Genomic DNA, 26975 nt, shown 5'->3' with positions numbered 1-26975 from the left:
GAATGTGTACAACTGATGGTTCACAAGATGATTTTAAGTATTAAGTATATAAAACTTTTCATTTTAATAATTATGTAATTATTTTTAAATGTGTATTAGAAAATTGTAAGTTGCAAATAAAATTCATGACACCTCACTAATAATCATGCTTAGGATGAGGCAAGGTTTTTTTTAAGTTAACTCATTTTTTAAAAATACTGAAATACTAAGTATATTTCAGTAGAGCGGATATTTAGATGTGGCAAAAATCTAAAGGATGGACTGAGATAATAATTTTAGAAACCACTGAATTAAAAGAATCTCCATACTAGATTAAGTTTTTTTCTTTCATTCTTTCTAGCAAAATTCTTAACATTTGAAAACATGATGAGAAGCTTAAGCTTCTCCCTACCCATCTACTATAATTACAACTTTCTAGCACAAGACACTGTTAACCATTGTTAACCACTGTCCCTAGTTTCATGTAACAAGCTATTCATCTTAAAGTATCAGAAGTATGACTTAAAATTCTGAAAACAGTCCTTCACAAAGACCTTCATTAGTATTTCTAGAATCATTTATCTTTTTTTTTTTTTTTTTTTTTTTTGAGACAGATTCTCGCTCTGTCGTCCAGGTTGGAATACAGTGGCGCGATCTTGGCTCACTGCAAGCTCCACCTCCCGGGTTCATGCCATTCTCCTGCCTCAGCCTCCCGAGCAGCTGGGACTACAGGAGCCCGCCACCACGCCCGGCTAATTTTTTGTATTTTTAGTAGAGAATGGGTTTCACCATGTTATCCAGGATGGTCTCGATCTCCTGACCTCGTGATCCACCCGCCTCAGCCTCCCAAAGTGCTGGGATTACAAGCGTGAGCCACTGTGCCCGGCCGTGATCGTCCTTCTCTTTAAACTCTATTATTCTGCACAATTAACATGCCAAAGCTTTTATTAGAATTGCACAACCTTAGCAATGGAAGAAAACTTTAGTGATTAATTAGTCCAGTGGGCTTCAAACAGTGTTCCATGGAGCTGAATTACCACAGATGTATAACAGGGGTCACTTTAGGAGCAAGTGGATAGCAGGACAGAGGAGAAGCTAAGTTCAACTACCCATACCCACTTTAACAGGAGTAGGCCAGCTTTTGTTGGTTTTATATTAATATAACAAATTCACTTGAGGGTTAGCCCCCGAAACCAGAGGCTTGTTTCAACCACTTTTTAAAAGTTTAAAAACTTATTTTATAGATAAGAAGCCAAACCCAAAGATAAAAAACTGGCTGGACACAGCGGTTCACATCTGTAATCCCAGCACTTTGGGAGGCTGAGGCAGGAGGACTGCTTAAACCCAATAGTCGAGACCAGCCTGGGCAACACAGCAAGGCCCTGTCTCTACAAAACACACGAAAATTAGTCAGCATGGTGGTGGGTGCCTATGGTCCCAGCTACTGGGGAAGCTGAGGTGGCAGGATCGCTTGAGCCCAGTAGGTCAAGGGTGCAGTGAGCTGTGATGGCGCCACTGCACTCTAGCCTGAGTGACAAACACAGCTCACTGCACTCTAGCCTGAGTGACAAAGTGAGGTTCTGTCTCCAGAAAAAAAAACAAAAAACAAAACAACTGATTTCCTAAACCACACAACTAGCAAATATAATTCATACGGTATTTAAATATGACAATTTGCTAGCTTTAATGTCCGAATGCCCAGTATTCCATCTCAGCATTGTTCAGAACAATCATCTAAAGAGCTTGTTTTAAAAAGCAGATTCCCAGATTTCACCCACAGAGATTCTGATGACAGCAGACAGGAGATGAGACACAGGAACCTGCATTCTTAATGAGGAGCGCAAGTGAGTCTGACAGAGATGTAATCCTCACATCACACTTTTATAAGTCCTGCACTACACCACAGCACCACTCCACTCCCAAATTCATCTAATTTTACACACAAAATATCCTCTACACTAAAAACATACTGTGCTTTTCTTTCATGGAATACTTTCCAACCAGAGACTCTGGATTTTCTTGCTCCTTGTGAATTCCCTGAAAAATCCCAAATAAGGCTTTTCTGTTCTGCTTTGCCAAACACACACAGCACAGTACGTATTATTTACAACTTCAAAATGGGCATTGGTTTTTCATTTAGACAATGTGTTGAGGGAGGCAAGAAGCACGTAACTGTTACTTCCTTCAAAATTTTAACTTAGAGAAGTGAAAATCTGAAAGTCAAACAAAAAAGACTGTGTAAATCAAAACCTCACTTACCTCTGGCTCCTGTCAAGCATGTCAACTGTAAATCTAGGGGGGGAAACCTTAGAAAACCAATCATCCACTTAAGGAAAACGTTCTGTGCATTTAACATAGGTTCAAAATGTAAGTAAGTGCTATCAGCATTCTATGTGGACTTTTTTTTTAAGATGGAGTTTCACTCTTGTTGACCAGGTTAGAGCCGCAATAGCGGCTCACTGTAACCTCCATCTCCTGGATTCAAGTGATTCTCCTGCTTCAGCCTCCCGAGTAGCTGGGATTACAGTCACCTGCCACCATGGCTGGCTAATTTTTTTGTATTTTTAGTAGAGACGGGTTTCATCACGTTGGCCAGGATGGTGTCGAACTCCTGACCTCAGGTGATCCACCCACCTCGGCCTCCCAAAGTGCTGGGATTACAGGCACAAGCCACCGCGCCCAGCCTATACAGACCTTAGTTTGAACTATTTCAAGTTAAAATTTGGGTCATGAGGATTGTTTTGCTGTTTCAAAATCAAATTTGGAGAGTAAATACATTCAAAATATTTTTAAATATACATTTTGTTTTATAGTTTCTGGTTCACTTATGGTTATGATCACTTATAAAAATGAATTAGAGTTCAAATATAAATTTCCTTTATAGTTTAGAGTCATCTAAGAAGTCTTAGTGTAACATAAAGCTATAGATTTCTAAGTAATTGAAAGCAGTATCACTGTTTACCAGTAAAGACATACATTTATAACAAAATGGAGAAAAGAAAACCAAAGCTTGAAGGAACAAAAGGTAAACATTTTCTTTTAATACACAGAAGAATTCACCATTCAAGAACTGATATTTGAAAGAGTTCATTTATGTATATAAACATACCTTTGGGAGTATACATGCCTTGTTGCATAGAACCTCCAGGTTCAAAAACAGGAGCCTTAAAATCAGCTACAGCTGATAAAACTGATTCAAAGCTGTAACTGCCTGGAATAATGCCACTTTTGGGATTAGGATTTTCTGGAATATGATATATATGTCAAGAAAAAATATTAGCAACAAAAAGCCAGATTTATAGCCTTTCCAAGGTACTCTAGTTTCTCATTTTGCTGAAGTAGGCAAATAGTAATTGGCTGTAATATACAGAGCTGGCCACAAGAGGGCTATATAATACAACAGTTCAATAATAACTTTTTAATTGTGATTTTTGAAAATATGTTTAATCTAGGAGCCTACTAATAAATTGTATGCTGTAGTAGTTCCCAGGTATATTTTCCCCGAAATTAATTTAAAAATTTCAGAAAATGACTGAAAAATTTCTAAAAATGTGTCTTCATTTTCATCATTTTGTAAATAACTTTTCCTTAAAAAAACAGAAAGAACTTGCGAAAAATTAGCAGATTTTTATAGCAAAGATTGTTTTTCCAAAAAACACAAAATTTCACCCCCAAAGAAAAAAATGCTAAGCAAATTTAAGCAAAGAGGCTAACCAAAAAGATTCTCTCCTCACATTACACAAATCTTTAAAATTCAAAATACAGAGATCGTTTTTACTCTATAATAAACTGATGCATAGTTCATAATGACTGAAGGAACTCATCAGACAATATCAAATTGATGCTGCTTACAAAAATCAAGGTTGTCAAATAGGCATTCTAATAGGACTTATTTCACAAAACAAAAATTTTAGCCAATTCTTCCAAACATAGTCATAAGATATACAAATACTAAATTTAGCCAGAATTTTTATCACAAAATTACTTGATAATCTTGTGTAAAATTTTATTAACAATAACTTAAAAAGATAATCAGATACTCACTGTACGTTCAGTCGTATACAAAGAACCACAGGTTCCCTGTTTGTAAACAATAATCTACAAACAAAAATGCTTTAAGACCAAATTCTACAGAAAAACCCTCAAAATGTTTAAAATCCTGGTAATAATAATCTTAAGGTGTACCTTTAACTGTTCGCCATGAATTGCATCCTGGCTACACAGACAAAATAGACCTAGCTGCCTTTTACAAAACGTTCAGTAATGTTGTCCTAGAAGGTTAAATGCTGGGGTGGCCAAAGCCATCAATCTGTCCTGAAATCTACTCTAAAGTCCAAGAAGAGTTCCCCAAGAGGTAATAATAGGAGGTTAAAAAAAAAAAAAAAAAAAAAAACAGTCACCAGCACTGAATACACACTTGAGCAAACAACTGGCATTCTTCTTTTTCTGTTATTTTTCAACTTTGAAAAACAATTAATCAAAAAACTGATAAACCATTAATCATAAAAATTACTTATTTTAGATCCTGCAACTAACAGAAACTAAAATTTTAAAAGGATATGAGGTCCAGCAATGAACTGTGTGTCCTGTCATTCATACACAGCTGGGCTACCATCTCCGCCCTGAGAATCTCATCATCAGACATTCCTAAAATTATTAAAAACAGAATTAACAAATCTGAGTATACATAAATTATAAAGAAAAAAATTACCACATTTTTCATTAAGCTGTTTTACCAACTACAGGATGTTTCAAATTAAAGAGTAAAGAAGCAATGCTCTAAACATAACTGTAGTTTAACTGCTATTTGCAGTTCCCTTAAGCAAAGGATATTTTAAGGATATTCTAAAAGGTATACCTATAGTACAACATACAAGAGTTTGAAACATTCTTTAAATTTATCTACATCCTTTCCTTTTTTCCCTAAGCCAGTTCTACTACAGGGATGGGGAGAAAGGGAGGAAAACAGTTAATACCTAAGTATTAGTATCAGTGAGTTTTACCTAAATGTAAACGAAGACTCAAAAGAATCACAAGAAATGTAAGAGCGCCTTCTAACATCGACCTCTCATGCTCTGCATCAAGTACTGTATTTTGATGTTGTGATGCCATTGTCAACAAATCCACTACCTTAAATCTACAAGAAGAAATATTTGAAACATATTTTTATAAATTAAAACAAAATTAACTGGACACTTCCTAATATCTGTCTTAATAAAATTATGCCTACCTTTCGAAGACGGATGAAATAAAATAATCTGGGTCAAGTCTAGAAGCACAAACCTTTAAAAGAAAACAAAATGCTTTATTTCTCAATATTCAGTTTTCCTTCTTCTATTAATCATGTTTTTCTATACTTTTTGTTTTTTGTTTTGTTTTGTTTTTTGAGAGAGTCTTACTCTGTCACCCAAGCTGGTGCAATCTCAGCTCACTGCAACCTCCACCTCTGCCTCCCAGGCTCAAGCTATTCTCAGCCCTCAGTCTCCCAAGTAACTCGGATTACAGGCGTGTGCCACCACAGCTGCCTAATTTTTGTGTTTTTAGTAGAGACAGGGTTTCAACCTGTTGGCAAGGCTGGTCTCAAACTCCTGGCCTCAAGTGATCTGCCTGCCTTGGCCTCCCAAAGTGCTGGGATTACAGGCGTGAGCCACCACGCCTGGCCATGATTTTTATTTTCTGTATGTTATAATGTTTTGACATCTTGAGGGGCCTTACAGGCCTGAAGACAGATACTCCCTCCCAGAGCCAGCTAATTCCTAAACATAATAAACAACTTACTTGGGAACATGCCCATCATGAAAGCCAATCATTGTCTTTATCTAACTCTCATACATCAACCTAGTATTTCCCCTGCTCTAAATCAATCCAGGGCCAGGTACCACAGAGTCAGGTTCAGCCCCTATGCCTCAAAACCTGCTGGAATTATTCAAACTAGCCAATCCTGCCTTGCCTTGCTTTTCCCGTAGAAACCCCAATAAAGGCTCTTGCCTAGGCTCTCCCCTCACTCCTTTCTGCCTCTTGACCAAAACCTGGTGCTTTCCTTGTAGTCTTGTGTTGGGTGGTATGCCTCTTCTCCTGGGAAATGTAAGTAATAAATTATTCTTTCAGTGGCATCGGCCTCTCCATGTCATCTCTCAGTCACCTCTATAAATTAAAATCCCTTGGGTACAAATGAGACACTTCTAAAGTATATCTGCATTATCTAGTTGGCTTACCTGTAACAGGTAAATGTCAGGATCAATCATGGAATTACAAAAATGAGACTGGACATAGGTCATGGCTTGTCCTTTGATTTGTAGACCATTTCTTACCCACATATTGCTGTGGATTTCAGCAAGACTTGCCTAATAAAAGTAAATTGGACAAAGAATAAATTATCTAAACTCAATCTTTACAAAATATTATAAATAACCATTTCAAAATATTTAATGATGTAATCATAGTATGAGCCCGATATTCTGTCCAATGTTAATCAGTTGAAATATACACTTCTACATTTTTTTTAACAATAATTATGTTTTTACATAGCCACTTTTTTTTTTTTTTTTTTGAGACGGAGTCTCGCTCTGTCACCCAGGCTGGAGTACAGTGGCTGGATCTCAGCTCACTGCAAGCTCCGCCTCCCGGGTTCACGCCATTCTCCTGCCTCAGCCTCCCGAGTAGCTGGGACTACAGGCGCCCGCCACCTCGCCTGGCTAATTTTTTGTATTTTTTAGTAGAGATGGGGTTTCACCGTGTTAGCCAGCATGGTCTCAATCTCCTGACCTCGTGATCCGCCCATCTCGGCCTCCCAAAGTGCTGGGATTACAGGCTTGAGCCACCGCACCCGGCCATAGCCACTTTTTTTTTTTTTTTTTTTTTTTTTTGAGACGGAGTCTTGCTCTGTCGCCCAGGCTGGAGTGCAGTGGCCGGATCTCAGCTCACTGCAAGCTCCGCCTCCCGGGTTCACGCCATTCTCCTGCCTCAGCCTCCCGAGTAGCTGGGACTACAGGCGCCCGTCACCTCGCCCGGCTAGTTTTTTGTATTTTTTAGTAGAGATGGGGTTTCACCATGTTAGCCAGGATGGTCTCGATCTCCTGACCTTGTGATCCACCCATCTCGGCCTCCCAAAGTGCTGGGATTACAGGCTTGAGCCACCGCGCCCGGCCCATAGCCACTTTTTTAGTTTAAACATGAGTTGGTTTTCCATGTTGGCCTCTGGATACATTTATAATGACTTTCACTGACATCTTTCATAAGAAATCAATGCTTATGTTTCACTCTATTTCTCCCTTAAGAAAACTCTAAGTAACAACAACAATCCTAATATACATGTTTAAAGAAAGACACTTGGAATAAGCATAAAATAAAACCAATTGTTCAAAGTCAATGAATACATTCTACATCTTTAATTCACCCTAACTCAAACCTATACTACTAATTTTCCAAATATTGGAGGTTAGAATAAATGTTCTCACTATATCAGTATTCAATTCTTCATGTATTTATGTCCAGTGTCAACTAAAACTAAGCAGTCATAATTTTTTTTTTTTTTTTTTTTTTTTTGAGACAGAGTCTCACTCTGTCACCAGATTGGAGTGTAGTGGCGTGATCTCGGCTCACTGCAACCTCTGTCTCCCAGGTTCAAGCAATTCTCCTGCCTCAGCCTCCCGAGTAGCTGGGACTACAGGCACATGCCACCACGCCCAGCTAAGTTTTGTATATTCAGTAGAGACAAGGTTTCACTATGTTGGCCAGGATGGCCTCAATCTCTTGACCTCGTCATCTGCCCGCCTTGGCCTCCCAAAGTGCTGGGATTACACACGTGAGCCACCGCTCCCAGCTTCAAGCAGTCATAATTTTATCTGTTTCCTAACACCCAGAGTTCAGGTTCAATAATATTATAATTAACAAATCTAAAATTGCCAGGAAAAAAAAATTGAAGTGCATGTATATAAAAAGCTGGCCTGCCAAATTACAGTGTTGGTATTAAAAGAAATCACAGTGCTTATCTAAGCTAATTCTTCTCTCTTCTTTCTCCTCACATTATACAGATAGGGAAATTAAGAATCAAGGAGGTGAATTACCCTAAACTTTGTGGAAAATAAAACAGTGGTAGCACCAAGGCTAGAATCTTTCGGATCTCCTGACTCCCAAAACAGTGCTATATAGTATGTTAAATACCACCCCATAAGTAAATATCATGAAAAGAATTCCTGGAAAAAGTAAAACTAAAAAGTAAATCTCATAAAATGAAAAAATACCTAAACATAATCTGGCAAAAACACAATAACAACTTTTTTAAAAAAGTTTTCAAACATCTCAGCTATAATAACAATGAAAGGCAAATAAATAAAGGAAGAATCTCCTAAACAAGGAATCCACTTCAAAAGTTTTTAAATGCCTGAATACATACTTGAATTTGGAGTGGGTGAATCATTAGTTTCATTAACATTTCCTGATCTGGTAAAACAGAATCCAAATCTAGTTCTTGACATTTCACAGCCTAAAATTATAATAAAAAAGTTACTAATTCAATTCTTATTTCTGAAAATTAAAAAAAAAAGAACAGAACTCTTTAATGACAGTCTTACCTTACTCAAAAACATAGCATAGTAACGATGTAGTGGCAGATGAAAAGTGACTTGGTTAGGTGCTGGCTGGAATAAACAAACAAAATCCATAAGTCAAAGACTATTTTACAGAAATTTTAAGATGGTTGTAAAATGTTTAAACCATACTCTCACCTGGATTTATTCCTATACTTTAAATTCAAAACTTAACATTTTAGAAGATGCAGATTCTAAAATCACTACAGATAAAATTATCCCATTTTAAACACTTAAGCATAAGTTTCTTAAAGGCAGAAATCGTATTCTACTCAACTTTGAATCCTCTGAAGCATCCAGCACAGATTAATATTTCCTAAATTCACTTTAGCCAAAGTAAATAATCATTATTAAAACAAGGCATGGAATGGATTTCAGCTACAGAGACCATTTGGGACTCTTCAAACGCATGTATACCAAATATCATGACAGTAATAAGAGTAACGGTCACACATAACATTCATTGAACACTTACTATGTGCCAGTCACCATGCTAAGCACTTTATTCACATTATCACATTTAATCCTCAGAAGAATGCTATGGAGTAGGAACTACTAACATTCTCATTCTACAAGTAGCAAAATTCAAACTTAGAAAACTTAAGTAACTTCCTAAAATTCAAAAGTAGTGAACCGGGGAGCTAATCTGGACTCCACTGTCATATTCAAAACGGTAAGAAGACTCTGACCAAATCCCTAAACAGAGGTATAAATGCAGGGCATCGTTAGATTCCTTCACCAGTTGGATAAGATGCTTCCAATCAGTACCAAACAACCAGCCTCCATACAAAACTTCGTAAAAAATATGTGAATGACGTTACGCATTCCTGTAAATATTACAAAAACTGTATTTTAAATCTGTGAATCCCATGGATCACAAAATCACTACAGGGCAGGGCAAAAATATACCACAGCTGTCCTTCTTAAACAAATGAGTTAAAAACTAAAAAGGTGTTGTTTGCTTTTAATGCTTTTTAAGTTCTTAGTAAATATTCTCTTGTTAAAAATTTTTATACTGGACATTCAGGTAATTATGCTAATGTCATATCATTATAGAGGTTATAAGGAGTCTAAATATGTCACCATCCCTGAAATAATTATTTTTTTCAAAACCAATAAGATAATAACATCCTCCTCAATAGGTAAAGGCTACAAAAATGTGTTCTAACAAATAAAAGTTTGCCCTCCATAAAAAGAAAGGAAATGATAACAATGTTCTGTAACATGAATAAACCTTGGGGACATTATGCTAAGTAAAATAAGCCAGTCACAAAAAGTAACTATATGATTCCACTTATATGAGGTTCTTAGAGCAGCCAAATTCATAGAGATACAAAGTAGAATGGTGGTTGCCAGAAGCTGGGGGAAGAGGAAATGGGGAGTAGCTATTTAATGAGTATAGTTTCAGTTTTACAAGACAAAAAAGTTATGGAGATTGGCTGCACAACAATACAAATACACATAACACTACTGAACTGTACACTTAAAAATGATTAAGATAGTGAATTTTATGTTTTATGTGTATTTTGCCACAATTAAAAATAAAATTTTTAAAAGTCTGCTCTCCATTACCATAATCATCTTAGTAACATATTCTACACTAACTAGCTAAGTCAGAATCTCTCTCTATTTCCTTTGAGGCATTAAGCAGACTGGGTAAGTGCAGACTCTTTTTTTTTTTTTTTTTTTTTTTTTTAATAGACAGGGTCTTACTCTGTGGCCCAGGCTGGAGTATGGTGGCACGATCACAGCTAGCTGCAACCTCCACCTCCAGGGCTCAAGTCATCCTCCCTGCTTGGCCTCCTAAGTAGCTGGGACTACAGACACACACCACCATGCCTGGTTAATTTGTGTATTTTTTGGTAGAGACAGGGTTTTTGCCACGTTGCCCAGACTGCTCTCGAACTTCTGGGCTCACGCAATCTGCCCACTTCAGCTTCCCAAAGTGTTGTTATAGACGTGAATCACCATGCCCAGCCTAAATGCAGACTCGTTTTTTGAGCCTCGCACTGTCCCCCAGGCTGGAGTATAGCGGCGCAATCTCAGCTCACTGCAACCTCTGCCTCCCGGGTTCAAGCAATTCTCCTGCCTCAGCCTCCTGAGTAGCTGGGACTACAGGCGTATACTGCCACACCCGGCTAATTTTTGTAATTTTAGTAGAGATGGGGTTTCACCATGTTGCCCAGGCTGGTCTCAAACTCCTGACCTCAAGTGATCCACCTGTCTCAGCCTCCCAAAGTGCTGGGACCACAGGTGTGAGCCACCGTGCCTGCGCCCTAAGTGCAGAATCCTGTCTCTGCCACCTACCTGTAAAACTGGGCAAGTTGCCTCTCTGTGCCTAAGCTGTCTGGTCCTTAGAGTAGGAATAATAAAGAGTTGGGCAGCTGCGAGAAATAAGTAAAACAGCACAGCACCCAGTACATATTGCTATTAACTAGTAAGCCATGAACTCTATTTTATCTTTCAGGGCTTTAGCATATCCTATATTCACATTCTCCATAATGTTAAAGTCCATATTCCTTCCTTGTCTAATATCACAGACTGGCTACTTGATAAGCGCTTCTTCTATTCCTATATATACTGATAGTCCTTGGATTCCATTCTTCACTCTATAGTCTTCTCATTATATGTGAATTTATCCAGATACACAGCTTCAGCTGCTAACTCTACCCAGTTGACTCCCAAATCTCAGCAGAAATCTAACTCCTGAACTCCAAATCTCACTTTCAGGTGTCTACTGAACATCAATACTTAATATTCCATGGGACTACAAATACAGTGTGTTCAAACCAAACTCAGTATCTTTGCCATAAAACTCAATCCTCCTCAATAATTCTTCTCCAGATTCCCAGTAATTTAAATATGAAATGTAGACTTCCTCCTTCTCACAAGCCTCCTATATTTGATGAGGTATCAAATTATGTTTACTTATTTTTTAAATAATCTCTTAAATCCACTTTCTTCTTTCTGTCTACACTGCACCTAACTAACCTTAGCTCAGGCACTCAACACCTAGTGCCTAGGTTTCAGTGATAACTGCTACTTCTACTATTATCTTCCATAAAACACCTTTTGTGGTGTCTGCCTAGCTCACAAGCTTCCCATCTTCTCAGAATGTCTCTCCCTTCCCCACTCTCTGCCACCTCAACCACACACAGAGATTGGGGCCTGACAGTCAAGTTTATAATAGCCATATTTGACTGGAGGCAGGGCAGGGGACATCTGACCCAGCCTGAGCAATGATTTTCTCTCTTAAAAAATTGGAACTGGGATTCAGGGACATTCATAGACAATCTGGGAGTATGCCTGAAATGGTAACATTAGGCAACTATAAGAAGGCAGTATTTCACCACATGGACAAAGTACGGGAAGGGAAGAAAAAATGAGGCACACACACACAGGGCAAAGCAAAGGCAAGCGACAAGAGCTCCTATTCAGATTTTCAGTCCATCCCTGAGGTCCAGGTGCCCTAACCCTGAGACACCCCTATGTATTAATAATAAATGACTGCTTCTTTAACTCAGGCTGCTTTAAATTATTTTTCCCCTTGCATTAAAAGAATCTTGACTAACATATCTTCTATTACCCGCTATATGCTGCCAGAAGGTGGTCTTACTTAAACATTAATTTAATCTTGAACTTCTTCCACTCACAATCTTTTAATGACTCCCTATGGTTTTAGCCTCCTGATAACCTTCCAACTCCTGAAAGAAACAGCTTACCTCTCCAGCCTCATCTGTCACACAAATTCATGCACCATAGGTACTGCCCCTAACTTACTAAGCTTCTGTGCCTTTGTATATACACTATTCCCTCTGCCCCAAATGTTATATATCCCTTCTCCCATTGGATTAATGTATCTTTAAGACTGCTCGGTTGACACTTCTACAAAGAAGCTTTTCTTGGGTTCTTCAGGCTAAGTCAGGTGCTCCCTTTTATCCTCCTACATGGCACCTGGTCACAACTTTACAGAAGCACAGGAATCAAATTAACCATATACTTGTCTTCCACTTCCTTAAGTTAGGGACTGTTTTACCACTATATCCCCTATGTTTACAACATAGTAAACATTCAATAAATATTTGCTATATGAATGCATGTTCTACTTTCCTCTTACCAGAGGACTCTAGCCAAACCCACTCTGCTACAAACTCACAATTGTTGCCCTACATGATATTCATATTTTTAAGAACTCTTAAATGGCCTATCTTATAGGAAAATGTATTCCATCCCCTGTTTCTGTATGATTGATTTGGCTTACTTCAGTTCAAAACATATTATTGGCCAGGCACAATGGCTCACATCTGTAATCTCAACACTTTGGGAGGATGGAAGAAGAACTAATGTTTATCACACATGTAATATGTGCCTCTTAGTCAATCCTCACTGGTTAATGTTACCAACTTCAACAGATGAGGAAATGGGCTCAGCAGGGTTAAAAAAAAAAAAAAAAAAAAAGTAAAAATATATTAAAAATTAAACCTAAAAAAATCTATCCAAGGCCACATAGCTAGTTAAATTATGGCAGAGTCACAATTTACACTCAAATCTGCCTGACGTTAAAGCTCTTTCCACTGCCAACAACCAATATAGTTAAAACACTACCAGACAAGGAGTTCCAAAATGTGGACTGTGGACCCAGAAGTACCATAATTTGCTACATAACAATAGGCAAGTCATTTAATATCTCTGCATCTCCACTTCCCAATGACAAAAAAAAGGAGGAATAATAAAACCTTTAAGCACCATATAAAAACATGACATGGGCCAGGCACAGTGGCTCGCGGCTGTCATCCCAGAACTTTGGGAGGTCAAGGTGGGTGGACCACCTGAGGTCAGAAGTTCGAGACGAGCCTCATCGACACAGTGAAACCCCATCTCTACTAAAAATACAAAAATTAGCTAGGCATGGTGACACAAGCCTGTAGTCCCAGTTACTCGGGAGACTGAGGCAGGAGAATCGCTTGAACCCAGAAGGTGGAGGCAGCAATGAGCCGAGATTGTGCCACTGCACCCCAGCCTGGGCAACAAGAGCAAAAACTCCATCTCAAAAATAAATAAATAAATAAATAAATAAATAAATAAATAAATAACATATTATTTGATTCCTTAAGTTCTATACTTAATTTCTACTCTTTTAAGAATCCATTTAAATTTTTTAGAACATTCAATATCTTCCTAAAAATATTTCTGTGTGAAAAACAAATACACTATTTCCTAGAGTTCAGCTGCTCTGTATGTCATACATGATTCTAACTGTCCTTCACTATACTCCTGATTCCAAGCATGATTAATTTAAATATTATTTTCTTTTGTATAATTTTCCCCCAGTTCAATCTTACTGCTGCCTTAGTGATGCTACTATTTCAACAATAACTCCTGAAGTTTCAAACACCAAAGAAAGCTGGATTGAGAAAAGCTTCAGTTAAAGCTCCAGCTGAGGGACTGACCCTGGACAGGTTGAAGAAGGAGGGAAGCAGGCTGGAAGTGGGATGGAGCTCCATGAAGGCTGGAGAATATTCTCTCTGAACACTGACCTATTACCATTTATGTAAACAGAATTTAAGCCTAAAGACCAACAATTACACAAAGCAAAGAATCAAGATGAGCTGGTCAGGGCAGAATCAAAATCCAAATGGACAAAATCCAGGTTGAAGGCTAAGAGCTGACACAAGTGTTGGGGGAGGGGTAATGAGGGGTAAAGAAAAATTAATTCAGGAAAGGAGGGATTAGAATTAAAGATAACAAAGGGTTCTTCCCTTCCTAAACCATTCCTAAAGCCACTGGAAGGTAAAGAGAGGGAGCATGGTAAAATAAGCATCTAAAGGTTAGGAAACTGAGAGGGAAGTCAGAGCTCAGACTGAGGAGGGCAACTGTTGGGGGTAATCGAGGGGTTGAGATGTCAGGGGTTGCTCAGGCATAGGGGGTGTGGCCTAGCACAGGGCATCAGACGTGGACAGAGTCAAAGGGGACCCACACAGCAGGGCAGCCCAGTGTAGAGCATCAGAGCCAATCTGGGTGAGGAGGGCCTCCAAATGGGGAATCACAGCCTGACTGAGGTAAGGAGGGCAACAATACAGGGGGCCAGCCTGGAATAGGGAATCAAAATCCAAGCTGGGTAAGGAGATTATCCACATGTGCAAAGAGCCCAGCAGGAGGCATCAGAGCCAAGGCAGAATGAGAAGGACATCCAAAAACAGGAAGAGCCTGGTGCGGGAATTTCAAGCACAAAGAGGGTGAACAGGGCTTCTCCACAGAAGGGCAGTCCAAAGTGGGGAGTCAGAGCCCAGGCAGGATGAGGAGGGTGTCCACGTGTGGGAAAAGGGGTACTAGGATGAGGACTCAGAGTCAAAGCAGGGAAAAGAGGCATCCATGCAGGGGAAAGAGAGGCAACTGAGATGAGAGTCGCTTCTCATATTTATATGTGAGATTGGTCATAAATAAATATGTATTTATAGATAAGTAAACATATAAAAGATAATGGAAGCCAGGTTTTCCACTATTGAAGAAAACTAGAATAAATCCTACAGTGTTAAACTTGAATTAAAAATATCAGTTTGAACTCACAGATTTCACTGTAGACAAAAAAATATAGATGCAAATATGTATATGTACTTACATACATACACTCCTCTGTTCACTGTGAAGTCCTGGGAGCAGTGATACGCCAATAGCAATGAGCACATGTAGCACCTAGATTTTTCTAAATATTGTTCCACACTAAAAGTAACCAGGGATCCATAAAGAAATGACTGATTCCAGGAATGGATGGGGAAACTATGAGTCTGAAACATCCTGATGGGCCAGAAAACATGGAAGTTCTCAAAAAATGATGGGACAAGCAGAAACTAAGCTTAAAGGGGCTCTCACTGGCCAAATCTGAAGCAATTTGAGCATCAAATAATGACGGAAATAGCTTATAACCCACTGAATAAAATAGAAACTATGAATCTCTAGAGACAAAAATAAATGAATGAATTAAAAACTGGATCACAAAATACTTTATTAATTACATGAGAAAAAGGGTAATTTTATGATGAAAGAGTCTAACAGGTACCACCCTAATCAAGTGATCAAAGGGAACATCATCAGTAATAGAACACAAATCACAAACCACCAGATAGGATGCGATGAAAAGACTACAACATCACTTCTGTAATATTCCTGAAAATGATACATAATCTGAATCTAATCATGAAACAAACTCAAACTGAGAGGCATTCTTCAAAATGTCACTGTCCTGGCCAGGAGCAGTGACTCACACCGGTAATCCCAGCACTTTGGGAGGCTGAGGCGGGTGAATCAACTGAGGTCAGGAGTTCCAGACCAGCCTGGCCAACATGGTGAAACCCTGTCCCTACTAAAAATATTAAAAAATCAGCTGGTGCAGTGGCACGCACCTGTAATCCCAGCTACTCAGGAGGCTGGGACAAGAGAATTGCTTGAACCTGGGAGGCAGAGGTTGCAGTGAACGGAGATCGCACTCCAGCCTGGGCAACAGAGTGAGACTCTGTCTCAAAAAAAAAAAAGTCACTGTCCTAAAATGCAAAGAAAGACTGGGAAAATGTCTCAGAAGGAGATTAGAGACATGATAACAAAATGCAAAATGCAATTCTGAACCAGATCCTTTTTCTATAAAAGATATCATGGGACAACTGATAAAACATAAATGAGTTATAAGAATTAAACGTTAATAATATATTAATGATTTTTATAGTTGCATTCTGGCTATATAAGAAAATATCCTTGTTTGTAGGAAACACTTAAATGCATGGGGGTAGTGAGGCATCAAGTCAACAACTGAACTCTCAAATGGTTCAAGAATAGAAAGTTCTTTGTTCACTCAACTTTCCAATAGATTTGTGATTGTGTCAAAAATTTTTAAAACAGAAAGGGAAAAAAACACACATACACACAAGAGATAAAATTTGCCTACCCTCCACATATACACAAACACACAGCAATGTTCTGTGTGCCCAGGGTTCAGAAACCAGATGAAGTGGGGGTGACCTGTCTGAAACATGGTCTTTCTTTTGCATATGGCATATTCTGACCCTGCTTCATAAGAGGAATAGGAGCTTCTGATGGTAAACTTGGCTGACTAATAAAAGCAATTACTTGTTCAATTCATACATACCAAGTCCTGTGCCAGCTCTTCTCATTATTAACAATAATCACCTTTGTTCAAGCCCATCTTTTCCTACTCTGACAAGCAGAACACTGTCCAATTAATAGAGTTGTGATACCCTTTTCATTAATCTCCCCTATCCTACTCACACTTGCATTGTCACTTTTATATATTCAACTGAAACTAATTTTCACTCAATAAGAAATAATGAAACATATATACTTCATAATGGAAAAACAAATCATGCCACTCTTCTCTAGGAAATAAGCAGACATATTAGTGTGCTCCAGAATTTCCTAAATGTCAAAGAACTAAAGAATTAGTCTCCCCTTTGGGTTTCTCTTTTTCAAAGCCTAATACGTTCATTACTTCTCCCCTCTCCTATGAAAAGGTATTATTTTCAACATTAAATGAAATCTAACACTTTTCTTAAATGTCTTTACATACATCAGAAAATATACATACCTCATCTACGAAGTTAATAGCATCAAACCAGTCTTGAAGAGCTTCAAGGCAATATCTAACAACATTTCGGGTATATTCTTGAGTTTCCTAAAATAGTAAGTTATATATAATAAATGTATAATATATAAACATATATTTTCAACATTAAATTATATGTAATACATAATCATTATATGCATTGTATATACATAAAATGGTAAAATGTAAACATTTTCAATATTATATTTGCCATTTCAAGAAACTGTCCCTTCATAACCAACCAGTGACAAATATGAAAATTTAAAAAGTCGATATGCTTCCTTTTTTACAATATGTTTCTAAAAATGAATGAAAGCTGAAATAGATTTTAAATAGATTTAAATCAGACTCCATTTCAGGAGACCCCCCCCCCACCAATTTATTATAAATTCCCTAATGTCATTGTTTAATGGGTACACAGCTTCTTTGTGGCTGATGAAAAAGTATGGGACATGGACAGTAGCGAGAGTTGTACAACACTGTAAATGTACTTCAAGTCACTGAATTTCACAGCTAAAAATAGTTAGTGGTAAATGTTACGTATATTTTACACAATTAAAAAGAAAGGGCAGAGCATATGCGGACTGTAAGTAACCTGTGAATACCTTGACTTACAACAGAATTAGGGAAAAGACATGATGTGTGTGCCACTTGAAGTAAGAGTACTGTAAAACACAACTACAATGTTTTGTGGTAAAACGGATCCACCAAAATAGGTGAGTTCCAAATTAAACAGAAATAGAAATAATGATAGGCTTGCTCACCAAAAACAACAACAACAACAACAACAACAGGCAAAGGATTTAAAAAGACATTTCTTCCAAGAAAATACACAAATGACCAATAAGCACAATCAAAGATGCTCAACATCATAGGAAAATGCAAATCAAGCCACAATGAGATACCACTTTACACCAACTAGAGAGGCCATAATTTTAAAAAAGGAAACAAAGTGTTAGGAAGGATGCAGAGAAACTGGAATCCTCATATACTGCTGATAAGACTGTAAAATGGTACAGCTGCTTTGATAAATTGTTTGCAGCTGGGCACGGTGTCTCACACCTATAATGGCAACACTTTGGGAGGCCAAGTCAGAAGCATCAATTGAGGCCAGGAGTTCAAAACTAGCTGGGACACAGCAAGTCTCTGTCTCTGCGAAAAAAATTTAAAAATTAGTCAAGAGTGGTGGCATGCATGTATAGTCCTATCTACTTGGGAGGGAGGCTGAGGTGAAAGGGCTGCTTGAGCCCAGGAGTTTAAGGATGCAATGAGGTATGATCACGCTACTGCACTCCAGCCTGGGCAACAGAGTGAGGCCCTATCTCAAAAAGAAAAAAAAAAAGTTTGGCAGTTCTTTGGTAAGTTAAATATAGAGTTACCATACAACCAAGTAATTCCACTCCTATGTGTATTTCCAGATAATTGAAAACATATGTTCACACAAAAAATGTACATAAATATTCACAGAAGTATTATTCATAGCAGCCAAAAAGTGGAATCAACCCAAATATCTATCAACTAATGAAAGGACAAATGAAATGTTGTATATCCATATGATGAAATATTACTCAGATAGAAAAAGGAATGAAGTACTGAGACATGCTACAACACAGCTGAACCTTGAAAGCATTACATTAAGTGAAAGAAGCCAGACACAAAAGGCCACATATTACAGGATTCCATTTATATGAAATGTGCAGACTAGGCAGATTTATAAAGACTGAAAGTAGATTAGTGATTTCCAAGAGATGAGGGGAGGTTGGAATTGGGAGGTATGCAATTTCTTTTGGGGGTGATAGAAATACTCTGGAATTAGATAGTGGTAGTAGTGGTAAACTTTGTGAATACACTGTAAACCACTGAATAGTATATACTTTAAAATGGTTAAATGGTGAATTTTATTTAAGTTAAAAAAAGATATTTTGGGGTATCAATGTATAATGTGTAAGTACAGAAAGCATCAAAGCCACGTGGGTTAAACTCATCAGCTACCTATGTAAATGATATAAACATGCCTTTTTAAAAAGCTGAAAGTCTCACATTCATTCTTGACTTCTCCTTCACCTTACTCATCTCCATGTCATGTCAATTCTTGCTTGATATTATCATATAGCTTCATGCCTATTTCCATTGCCACAATACAGACCAAAATCACTTACCTGGTCACCTTACTAACATTCTCATCCTGTTTTAATCTATGCTATATGAGATTTATATTTATAAAATATTATTTTATACATTCTATTCCACACCTCTCACTGAAAACAAATTAATGGCACTTATAAGTTTTCATAAATAATCTGTCATAACCAAACTAAAGCAGCAGGTAATTCACAGATAAATAAACTTTTAAAACCAAATGTTCTCCTATTTCATCAAGCATTTGGGCAATGGGGTACCATTACAGGCTCTTAGTGCAAATGTAAACTGGTACCACCTTCTGGAGAACAATTTGACAAGTAGGTACTAAGAGTCTTAAAACAGTGACCAGTTAATTCCATTCATAAATACAGCATATTTCATAATCATGTTCTGATTGTCTCTCTCCTATCTTCCCACTACTACCACTCCCCAACCCCCAAAAAAGTCAGTATGCATGCTAACTTAGTAGTTTTATGACCTTGAGCAAATTACTTAAATTTTATGAGTCTCAGTTTCTCCACATGTAAAAACGAGCATAATACAACCTACTTCCCAGTACTGTCCTGAAGAGGCAAGTGAAATGATGTACATAAAATGCTCTGTATCATAGGTTAACACTATGTGTGACAAGTAATTAAGTGCTCCAAAGAGTCAAGACCACATTAATCTTTTATCAAGTCTATAGTACCCTATAGTTGCCACCGGATGAAGATTTTGCAGTTTAATTTTCTCCTTAGAAAGCAAGTATCAGTAAAATTCTAGAAACGTGTCATCCTCTTATCCAATCTTCATGTCATTAGTTAATTAGCATTAAAAGTATGATGCTGTACTGACTGAGCTATCTCAGTAGTATTACTTTTTTTAACTAGCCCTTAATGTTTTCAAGAATCAAATAGCATTCAATGCAATCATACAAAGACAGTAATTTATCAAGTGAAGTTTCCTTTTAAATTACTTAATCCTTAAGTTTTATATTTTACAGTAGAAAATTTAAACAGAGAAATAACATTTTTTTTCCTATAAACAATAGTGTTTCTTCTAGTTTATACTTCTAAACCCTGACAGCACTGCAACTAAAAAGCTTTGGACATTCTTGCTTAAAAAACAACTATAGCAAAGTGATAAAGAGCATTGGTTTTTAAATCAGATGAATTTGCTTTCAAATTCAGTGTCTACTTATAGTATGTGAACTTAAGCAAGTTATTTAACCTCTGAAAGAACAGAATGATGCCATGTACTTTATAGGAGATACAATGAAGGTTAGATAAGAATATATGAAAAGTGCCTAGAACAATGTCTCACATAGTGTAAGTGTTCACCAAGAGAATGTCTTATCTAGGAACCAGATGCTCCTATAACTGAGAAGTTACTCTCTGATACTGCCAGGACAACAGGAGCCTGTTTTCTCTCTGTTCTCTTTATTTCATAGATTAGGAGAACCATACTGCATTGTAATTCTAGCCTTCAAAGCTGAAATATGAACTACTGCCCAGAAACAATAATTTTTCATTATCAAAGAGATAAACATAACCTCAGCCTCATAATTCAAATTCATCTTTAACACAGTAGTCAGAATAATCTTCTTAAAATATTGATCTTTTTATATCAATATCATATCAACCCACTTTACTGAGTATCTTCTGTTGGCTTACATACATGACATGGCATTCTTCTGATTTTTCTCTTCTCCCTATCCTTAATATCTAAATGTCAGTTTTTTCTTCGGGGTTCACATCTCTCTTCTCCCTATTTAATCTCATTCCATCCCTTGGTGATAAATATATTCTATATGTCGAAGGGTCTAGAATGTATAACCTCAGTCCAGACTTACTTTTTGAGCATGAGACTCATATATCCAACTGTCTATTCTCTATTTCTACTTGGACATTTCACGGGCATCTCAAACTTAACCTATTTAAAGCTAATTCTGATCTCTCTAAACTTGACATTGTCTCAGTCTTTACTACCTTTGTAAATAGCACTTCCATACACAGTAACTCAAAAGTCTCTCTCATCAATAATGTACAATCCATCACCAAGCCTGTAGATGCTACCTCAAAAATACATCTTGAATATCCAAAATACACTTTGAATATATATATATCAAATATATATGCTACCTGAATTTCATGTTCAGACTACTGTCATAGCATCTGTTAGTTGACAAATAATAACTACATTTATTTATGGGGTACAATGTGATGTTTCCAGATATATATATGTGTATATATATATATACACATATATATACACACACACACAAGGATTGTGGGATGAATATATCAAGCTAATTAACATATCCATCACCTCAGACACTTATCATTTTTTGTAGTGAGAGCATTAAAAACCTATTCCTTTAGCAATTCTGAAATGTAAAATACATTATTATTAACTACAGTCACCATGCTGTGCAATAGATTTCAGAAAGTTATTCCTCCTCTCTAGCTAAAACTTTGTATCCTTTAGTCAAAATCTCCCCATTTCCCACTCCCTCAGCCCCAGCTTCTGGAAACCATCATTCTACTCTCTACTGCTATAAGTTCAACTTTTTTAGATTCTACATACAAGTGAGATCAATTTATCGTAGCATCTTAATTGGTCTATTTACTCCTGGCCTTGCTGCTTCCCACCCACGCTACTCCTGCTCAAATCCAGTCTTCTCCAGGAACAGAATGATCTTTTAAGGGTAAATCTGATCACATTAAACCCTTGCTTAAAAATCTTCAGTGGTTTCTCCTTAAAATTGAATCCAAGAGTCCTTAACATGATCTGCGAATATCTGCAATAATAATCTGATCTCTGCTTCTCTCTCCAACTCCACCTTGTTTACTCTGTGGTTCCAGCCACAAATTCCTTAAAAAGACCAATCACGGCCGGGCGCAGTGGCTCACGCCTGTAATCCCAGCACTTTGGGAGGCCGACGCGGGCGGATCATGAGGTCAGGAGATCGAGACCATTCTGGCTAACACGGTGAAACCCTGTCTCTACTAAAAAAAATACAAAAAATTAGCCAGGCGTCATGGCAGGTGCCTGTAGTCCCAGCTCCTCGGGAGGTTGAGACAGAAGAAGGGCGTAAACCCCGAGAGGTGGAGCTTGCAGTGAGCTGAGATCGTGCCACTGCACTCCATCCTGGGAGACAGAGCAAGACTCCGTCTCAAAAAAAAAAAAAAAAGGACCAATCACTTTCCTACCGAAGGTAGGCTATTCCCTCTAATCTCCCGCGCGACTACCACTAACCCCAATTTAACCTTCACAGAGATAGGCCCTTCATATTCTCTCTTCATAAAGACATTCTCTGATACTCAAATCATCAGTCCTCATACTCATTACTCTCCCTCATAACAACCTGTTATTTTCCCAAAAAGCACTTTACGAAAGCTTGTGAAGTAAACAGATGTGTTTACTTACTCAAGGTTTATCTCACCCATGAGAGCAAGAACTGTATCTATTTGGTTCAGTACCAAAAATTTAAGCATCTAAATAATGTCTGGCATATATTTTTTGAATAAATGAACAAACAAACCTCATATTATATGACAGTTTCTTGATAAATGCTACAGTGGAAATTAAACAAGGTACATTATGAAAACAACCTGACTGGAGGAATAAATGAGTAGATTATATATCTGAGTCTTCAGAATATTTGAAGAAAACTTTAAAATTTCAAAGAGTTAATATTAATTGTTCTTCATTTTGGTTAGAATCACTACCCAGGTCCCACTGCATAGCTAGTGGGACCTCTGACAGTGGGGCTCATGCATACATATTTTTTAAGCTTCCAAGATAACTCTCATGCAAGAAAAACACTGAGCCAACAAAAGAGAATGAAAGAGTGTATGCCAAAGAGAGAGACTAGCTTGAACAAAAGCACAGGAATCAAGAAAGGACACTGCACGTTGAGGAATAATAATCAATCCAATAAAGGTACAGAGGGAGAGGTGATATAAGAAGATGAATTATAGGCTAAGGTGGGCAGTTCACCTGAGGTCAGGAGTTTAAGACAAGTCTATGCAACATGATGAAACCCTGTCTTTACTAAAAATACAAAAATTAGCCAGGCATGGTGGTGCACATCTGTAATCCTAGCTACTTGGGAGGCTGAGACAGAAGAATCACTTGAACCAAGGAGGCAGAGGTTGCAGTGAGCTGAGATCGCACCATTGCACTCCAGTCTGGGCGACAGTGAGTGAGACTCCATCTCAAAAAATAAAAAATAAAAGATAATGAATTATGAGAGCCAAGTTGAGGGCAACCTGTGGAGAATTTTAAATGTCTCTAGAAGAAAAATAGATGTTATCCTATAAAGTGATGAGAACTTGAATGATTTTTAAGTAAAGGAGAGGGAGATTTATAGAGCTTAGAAAAGTAAGTTTGGTATTGAGCTAGGTCACAGTAGAAAGAGTCTAGAAATAGGAAAACCAGTTAAGTTACCTTAATAATCCACATTTTTAAAATACATTAATAATCCATATTTTTAAAATACAGAGAAATAAAGGAAAAAAGCAGGAGAGGAATATTTCTGGAATGAAAGAAAGATTCTTAGTATCTGATTACAGGTTGAACACAACTAGTACAGCAAGGGAAGAAAGTTTCCAGAATGGACAATTAAGTAATTTAAGATACCATTAAATGACAATAAGGGCACAAAAGGAAATATTGTATGGACAGATAGTTTTTAAAAGTTAATTCAGAACCTGAGAAAATTCATGTACCTACAAGGGGATCTACATTAATAATCAGACCTGTTAGAAATTTGAACCGGACCAACATGGTGAAACCCTGTCTCTACTAAAAATACAAAAATTAGCCAAGTGTGCTGGTGCACACCTGTAATCCCAGCTACTCAGGAGGTTCAGGCAGGAGAATTGCTTAAACCTGGGAGATGGAGGTTGCAGTAAGCGGAGATGGCGCCACTGCACTCCAGCCTGGGCGACAGAGAGAGACTCCCTCTAAAAAAAGAAAAAAAGAAATTTGAATCTATTAAGACTGTAACAAGGTTGTGAGTCATTTGCATTTAGGGAATGGTTGAACTAACAAAACACAGTATAAATCTACTTAAAGAAACACATACGTTTAAGTGGTAGATGGAAGAGAGCTTCACAATAACAAAGAGCAAGATTTACTGTCCATTTCTCTTTCACTTTGTTTTTAAAAGGTCAGTAAACAGACTGAGAAATTCAAATATTTTTAAATGAGCTGACCAAGTCACCCAAGTAAAAAAGAGGCAGAGCCAAAACTAGAACCCAGGGCTTCAAAATATGTCTACTACAAAATCTTGTCCAGCATGATTACTGGTACAGGACAATAGGCTGGAACTGCATGGTGTCCATATATCAAAATTTTAGTCAAGTCTTCAGTTTAATAGGGTCAGGGATTCCATTTGTCTGGATTGCCCAAAGTTTCTGGAGACCCATCAAACCAATGCTTATAATAGTATATATTATAATATACATTATATAACAATCACTGGAAGGTTTTTGAAATTTATACTTGTTTTGTCCTTGGAATCTTGAAAGTGTAACATTGAGGACTATCCTACTCCTTGAAAGATAAGAAGCATTAGGTAACTGATAATAAATGAAACAATAAAGATGAATGTGGAGACTAATGAAGTTCCAAAGACTGTTCACAATAGCAATAGGCTGGAAAAATCTGATAATAATGAATTCCAAACTGCCTAAGAATGAAAATTACCGTCTCGGGTCAATTTTCATAAAGTTGAATTCAATTTGAAACAAAATTAAACATTACACATTATATACAAATGAACAAACCAATATTTTTCACAAGTCTTTTTCTTAAATAAACACAGAAATTAACAAAAATATTTCCAACATACCCTAACTTTACAATGTGATAAAAGCCCCCACATTGGCTGTGCACAGGCCTCAAGTTCAGCAGCAAAGGCAGCATAGTAGGTCTGAGACTCAAATTCCACATGCTCATTTAGTTCTCGCTTGTTTAAGTTCATACCTTGCAAAAATTAAAGCAGATATAAACTTTGTCAAGTGGAAGCACACATTCATATTAAATATCAAGTACAACAGTTCCCAGTCCCAAACACATTTATGCACACAAACGGCATTACTGACACAGTACATACAGAAGCAAATGACTAAAAATGAAATAATCTAGTCCTTTCAGAATTTTTTACAAACTAAGTTTTCTTAGAAACATGTTATGAATTGTCTCATGTAACAAACTGAATATCTTTTAATAAGAAAGTCAAAAAAATTAAATTTTTTTTTTTTGAGACGGAGTCTCGCTTTGTCGCCCAGGCTGGAGTGCAGTGACCGGATCTCGGCTCACTGCAAGCTCCGCCTCCCGGGTTCACACCATTCTCCTGCCTCAGCCTCCCGAGTAGCTGGGACTACAGGCGCCCGCCAACACGCCCGGCTATTTTTTTGTTTTTTAGTAGAGACGGGGTTTCACTGTGTTAGCCAGGATGGTCTCGATCTCCTGACCTCGTGATCCACCCGTCTTGGCCTCCCAGTGCTGGGATTACAGGCGTGAGCCACTGAAAAAAATTTTAATTGATCTTACTTGAAAGTTTTATGTGTTATGAATCTTTCTCAGAGAATAGATTTCACATTTCTAGATTAATGGTTACAAATGCTTCAAAGCCAGGCACAGTGGCTAATCCTGGTAATCCCAGCACTTTGGGAGGCTGAGGCAAATGGATTGGTTGAGCCCAGGAGTTCTAGACCAGCCTGGGCAACATAGTGAGACTCTGTCTCTACTAAAAATAAAAAAATTAAGTTAAATTTTTTAAATGCTTAAAAAAGTTATACTCCCGTTTCTTTTTCAATCATTTGATACTTTTCCTAATTCCTTGGTATGTTTTATGAACAATTTATTAGAGTACTTACAAATACCAATTAAAATAATGAGATATTTCATATGTAGTCTGAATGATATGCTATTATATTTTAATTGATGCTTAATAATTTAGCATTAGGAATTTTGTAAACCAAAAAATTAACAAAGGTACCAGTAAAATTCATACCTTGAAAGAAAGATACAAAGTTCATCCATGTAACTAACAAACCGTGATCCTCCAAAAATCTCTTGGCCACACTTTGATGAGAAAGAATATTAATAAAATCACTAACAAGAGGCCAATAAGTGTTATTCTTCAGTAATGCTTCTCCACAGTTCACTACCACATGTAAACTATTTTCTTCATCTAAAAAAAGACATACAAAACCCAAAAATGTCATAAGATTTTTTTAAAAGCTTAACAAATAATACAGAATACATACACTTTAGAATCAGATATACCTAAATTCAAACCCCAGCCTTCCATTTAATACCTATATGGCTTTAGGCACAATATTTACACTCTCTGAATCAATTTCCTCATCTATAAAGTGGAAAATAAAAACATCCATCTTAAAATAATTACATGAAGCATTAACAAAAAGTACTTAGCACATCATTACAGTAATTATTACCATATGTCCAATATATGACATGATACTGAAGTAGCTGTATGTTTATAAAACCTTATTTTCTTGATTCTAATGATATAATGCAATATTTTCTTTTTTTTTTTTTTTTTTTTTTTTTTTTTTGAGACAGAGTCTCGCTGTGTCTCCCAGGCTGGAGTGCAGTGGCGCGATCTCGGCTCACTGCAAGCTCCGCCTCCCGGGTTC

At 37.3% G+C, this 26975-nt stretch overlaps 1 protein-coding gene across 9 annotated transcripts in view; it reads right to left on the bottom strand.

Moving 5' to 3' along the window:
- Positions 1–26975, bottom strand: part of UBR3 (ubiquitin protein ligase E3 component n-recognin 3) — a 268922-nt gene that overhangs the window by 159567 nt on the left and 82380 nt on the right. For all 9 annotated transcript variants that reach the window (XR_012421203.1, XM_005573426.4, XM_005573427.4 and 6 more), the window contains exons 9-18: positions 26327–26506; positions 25160–25293; positions 17161–17247; positions 8553–8618; positions 8375–8464; positions 6195–6323; positions 5210–5262; positions 4983–5116; positions 4541–4626; positions 3089–3230 (exon numbers count right to left, since the gene is read on the bottom strand). Coding sequence is in view for 8 of the 9 variants with exons in the window: in XM_005573426.4 (XP_005573483.1) it covers positions 3089–3230; positions 4541–4626; positions 4983–5116; positions 5210–5262; positions 6195–6323; positions 8375–8464; positions 8553–8618; positions 17161–17247; positions 25160–25293; positions 26327–26506 (1101 nt within the window). In the remaining variant the exon portion in view is untranslated. The remainder of the gene's footprint in view (positions 1–3088; positions 3231–4540; positions 4627–4982; positions 5117–5209; positions 5263–6194; positions 6324–8374; positions 8465–8552; positions 8619–17160; positions 17248–25159; positions 25294–26326; positions 26507–26975) is intronic.

The sequence above is a fragment of the Macaca fascicularis genome, chromosome 12 (genome assembly GCF_037993035.2).
Source record: "Macaca fascicularis isolate 582-1 chromosome 12, T2T-MFA8v1.1".
Classification (NCBI taxonomy): domain Eukaryota; kingdom Metazoa; phylum Chordata; class Mammalia; order Primates; family Cercopithecidae; genus Macaca; species Macaca fascicularis.
This window is presented reverse-complemented; position numbering and strand designations above follow the sequence as displayed.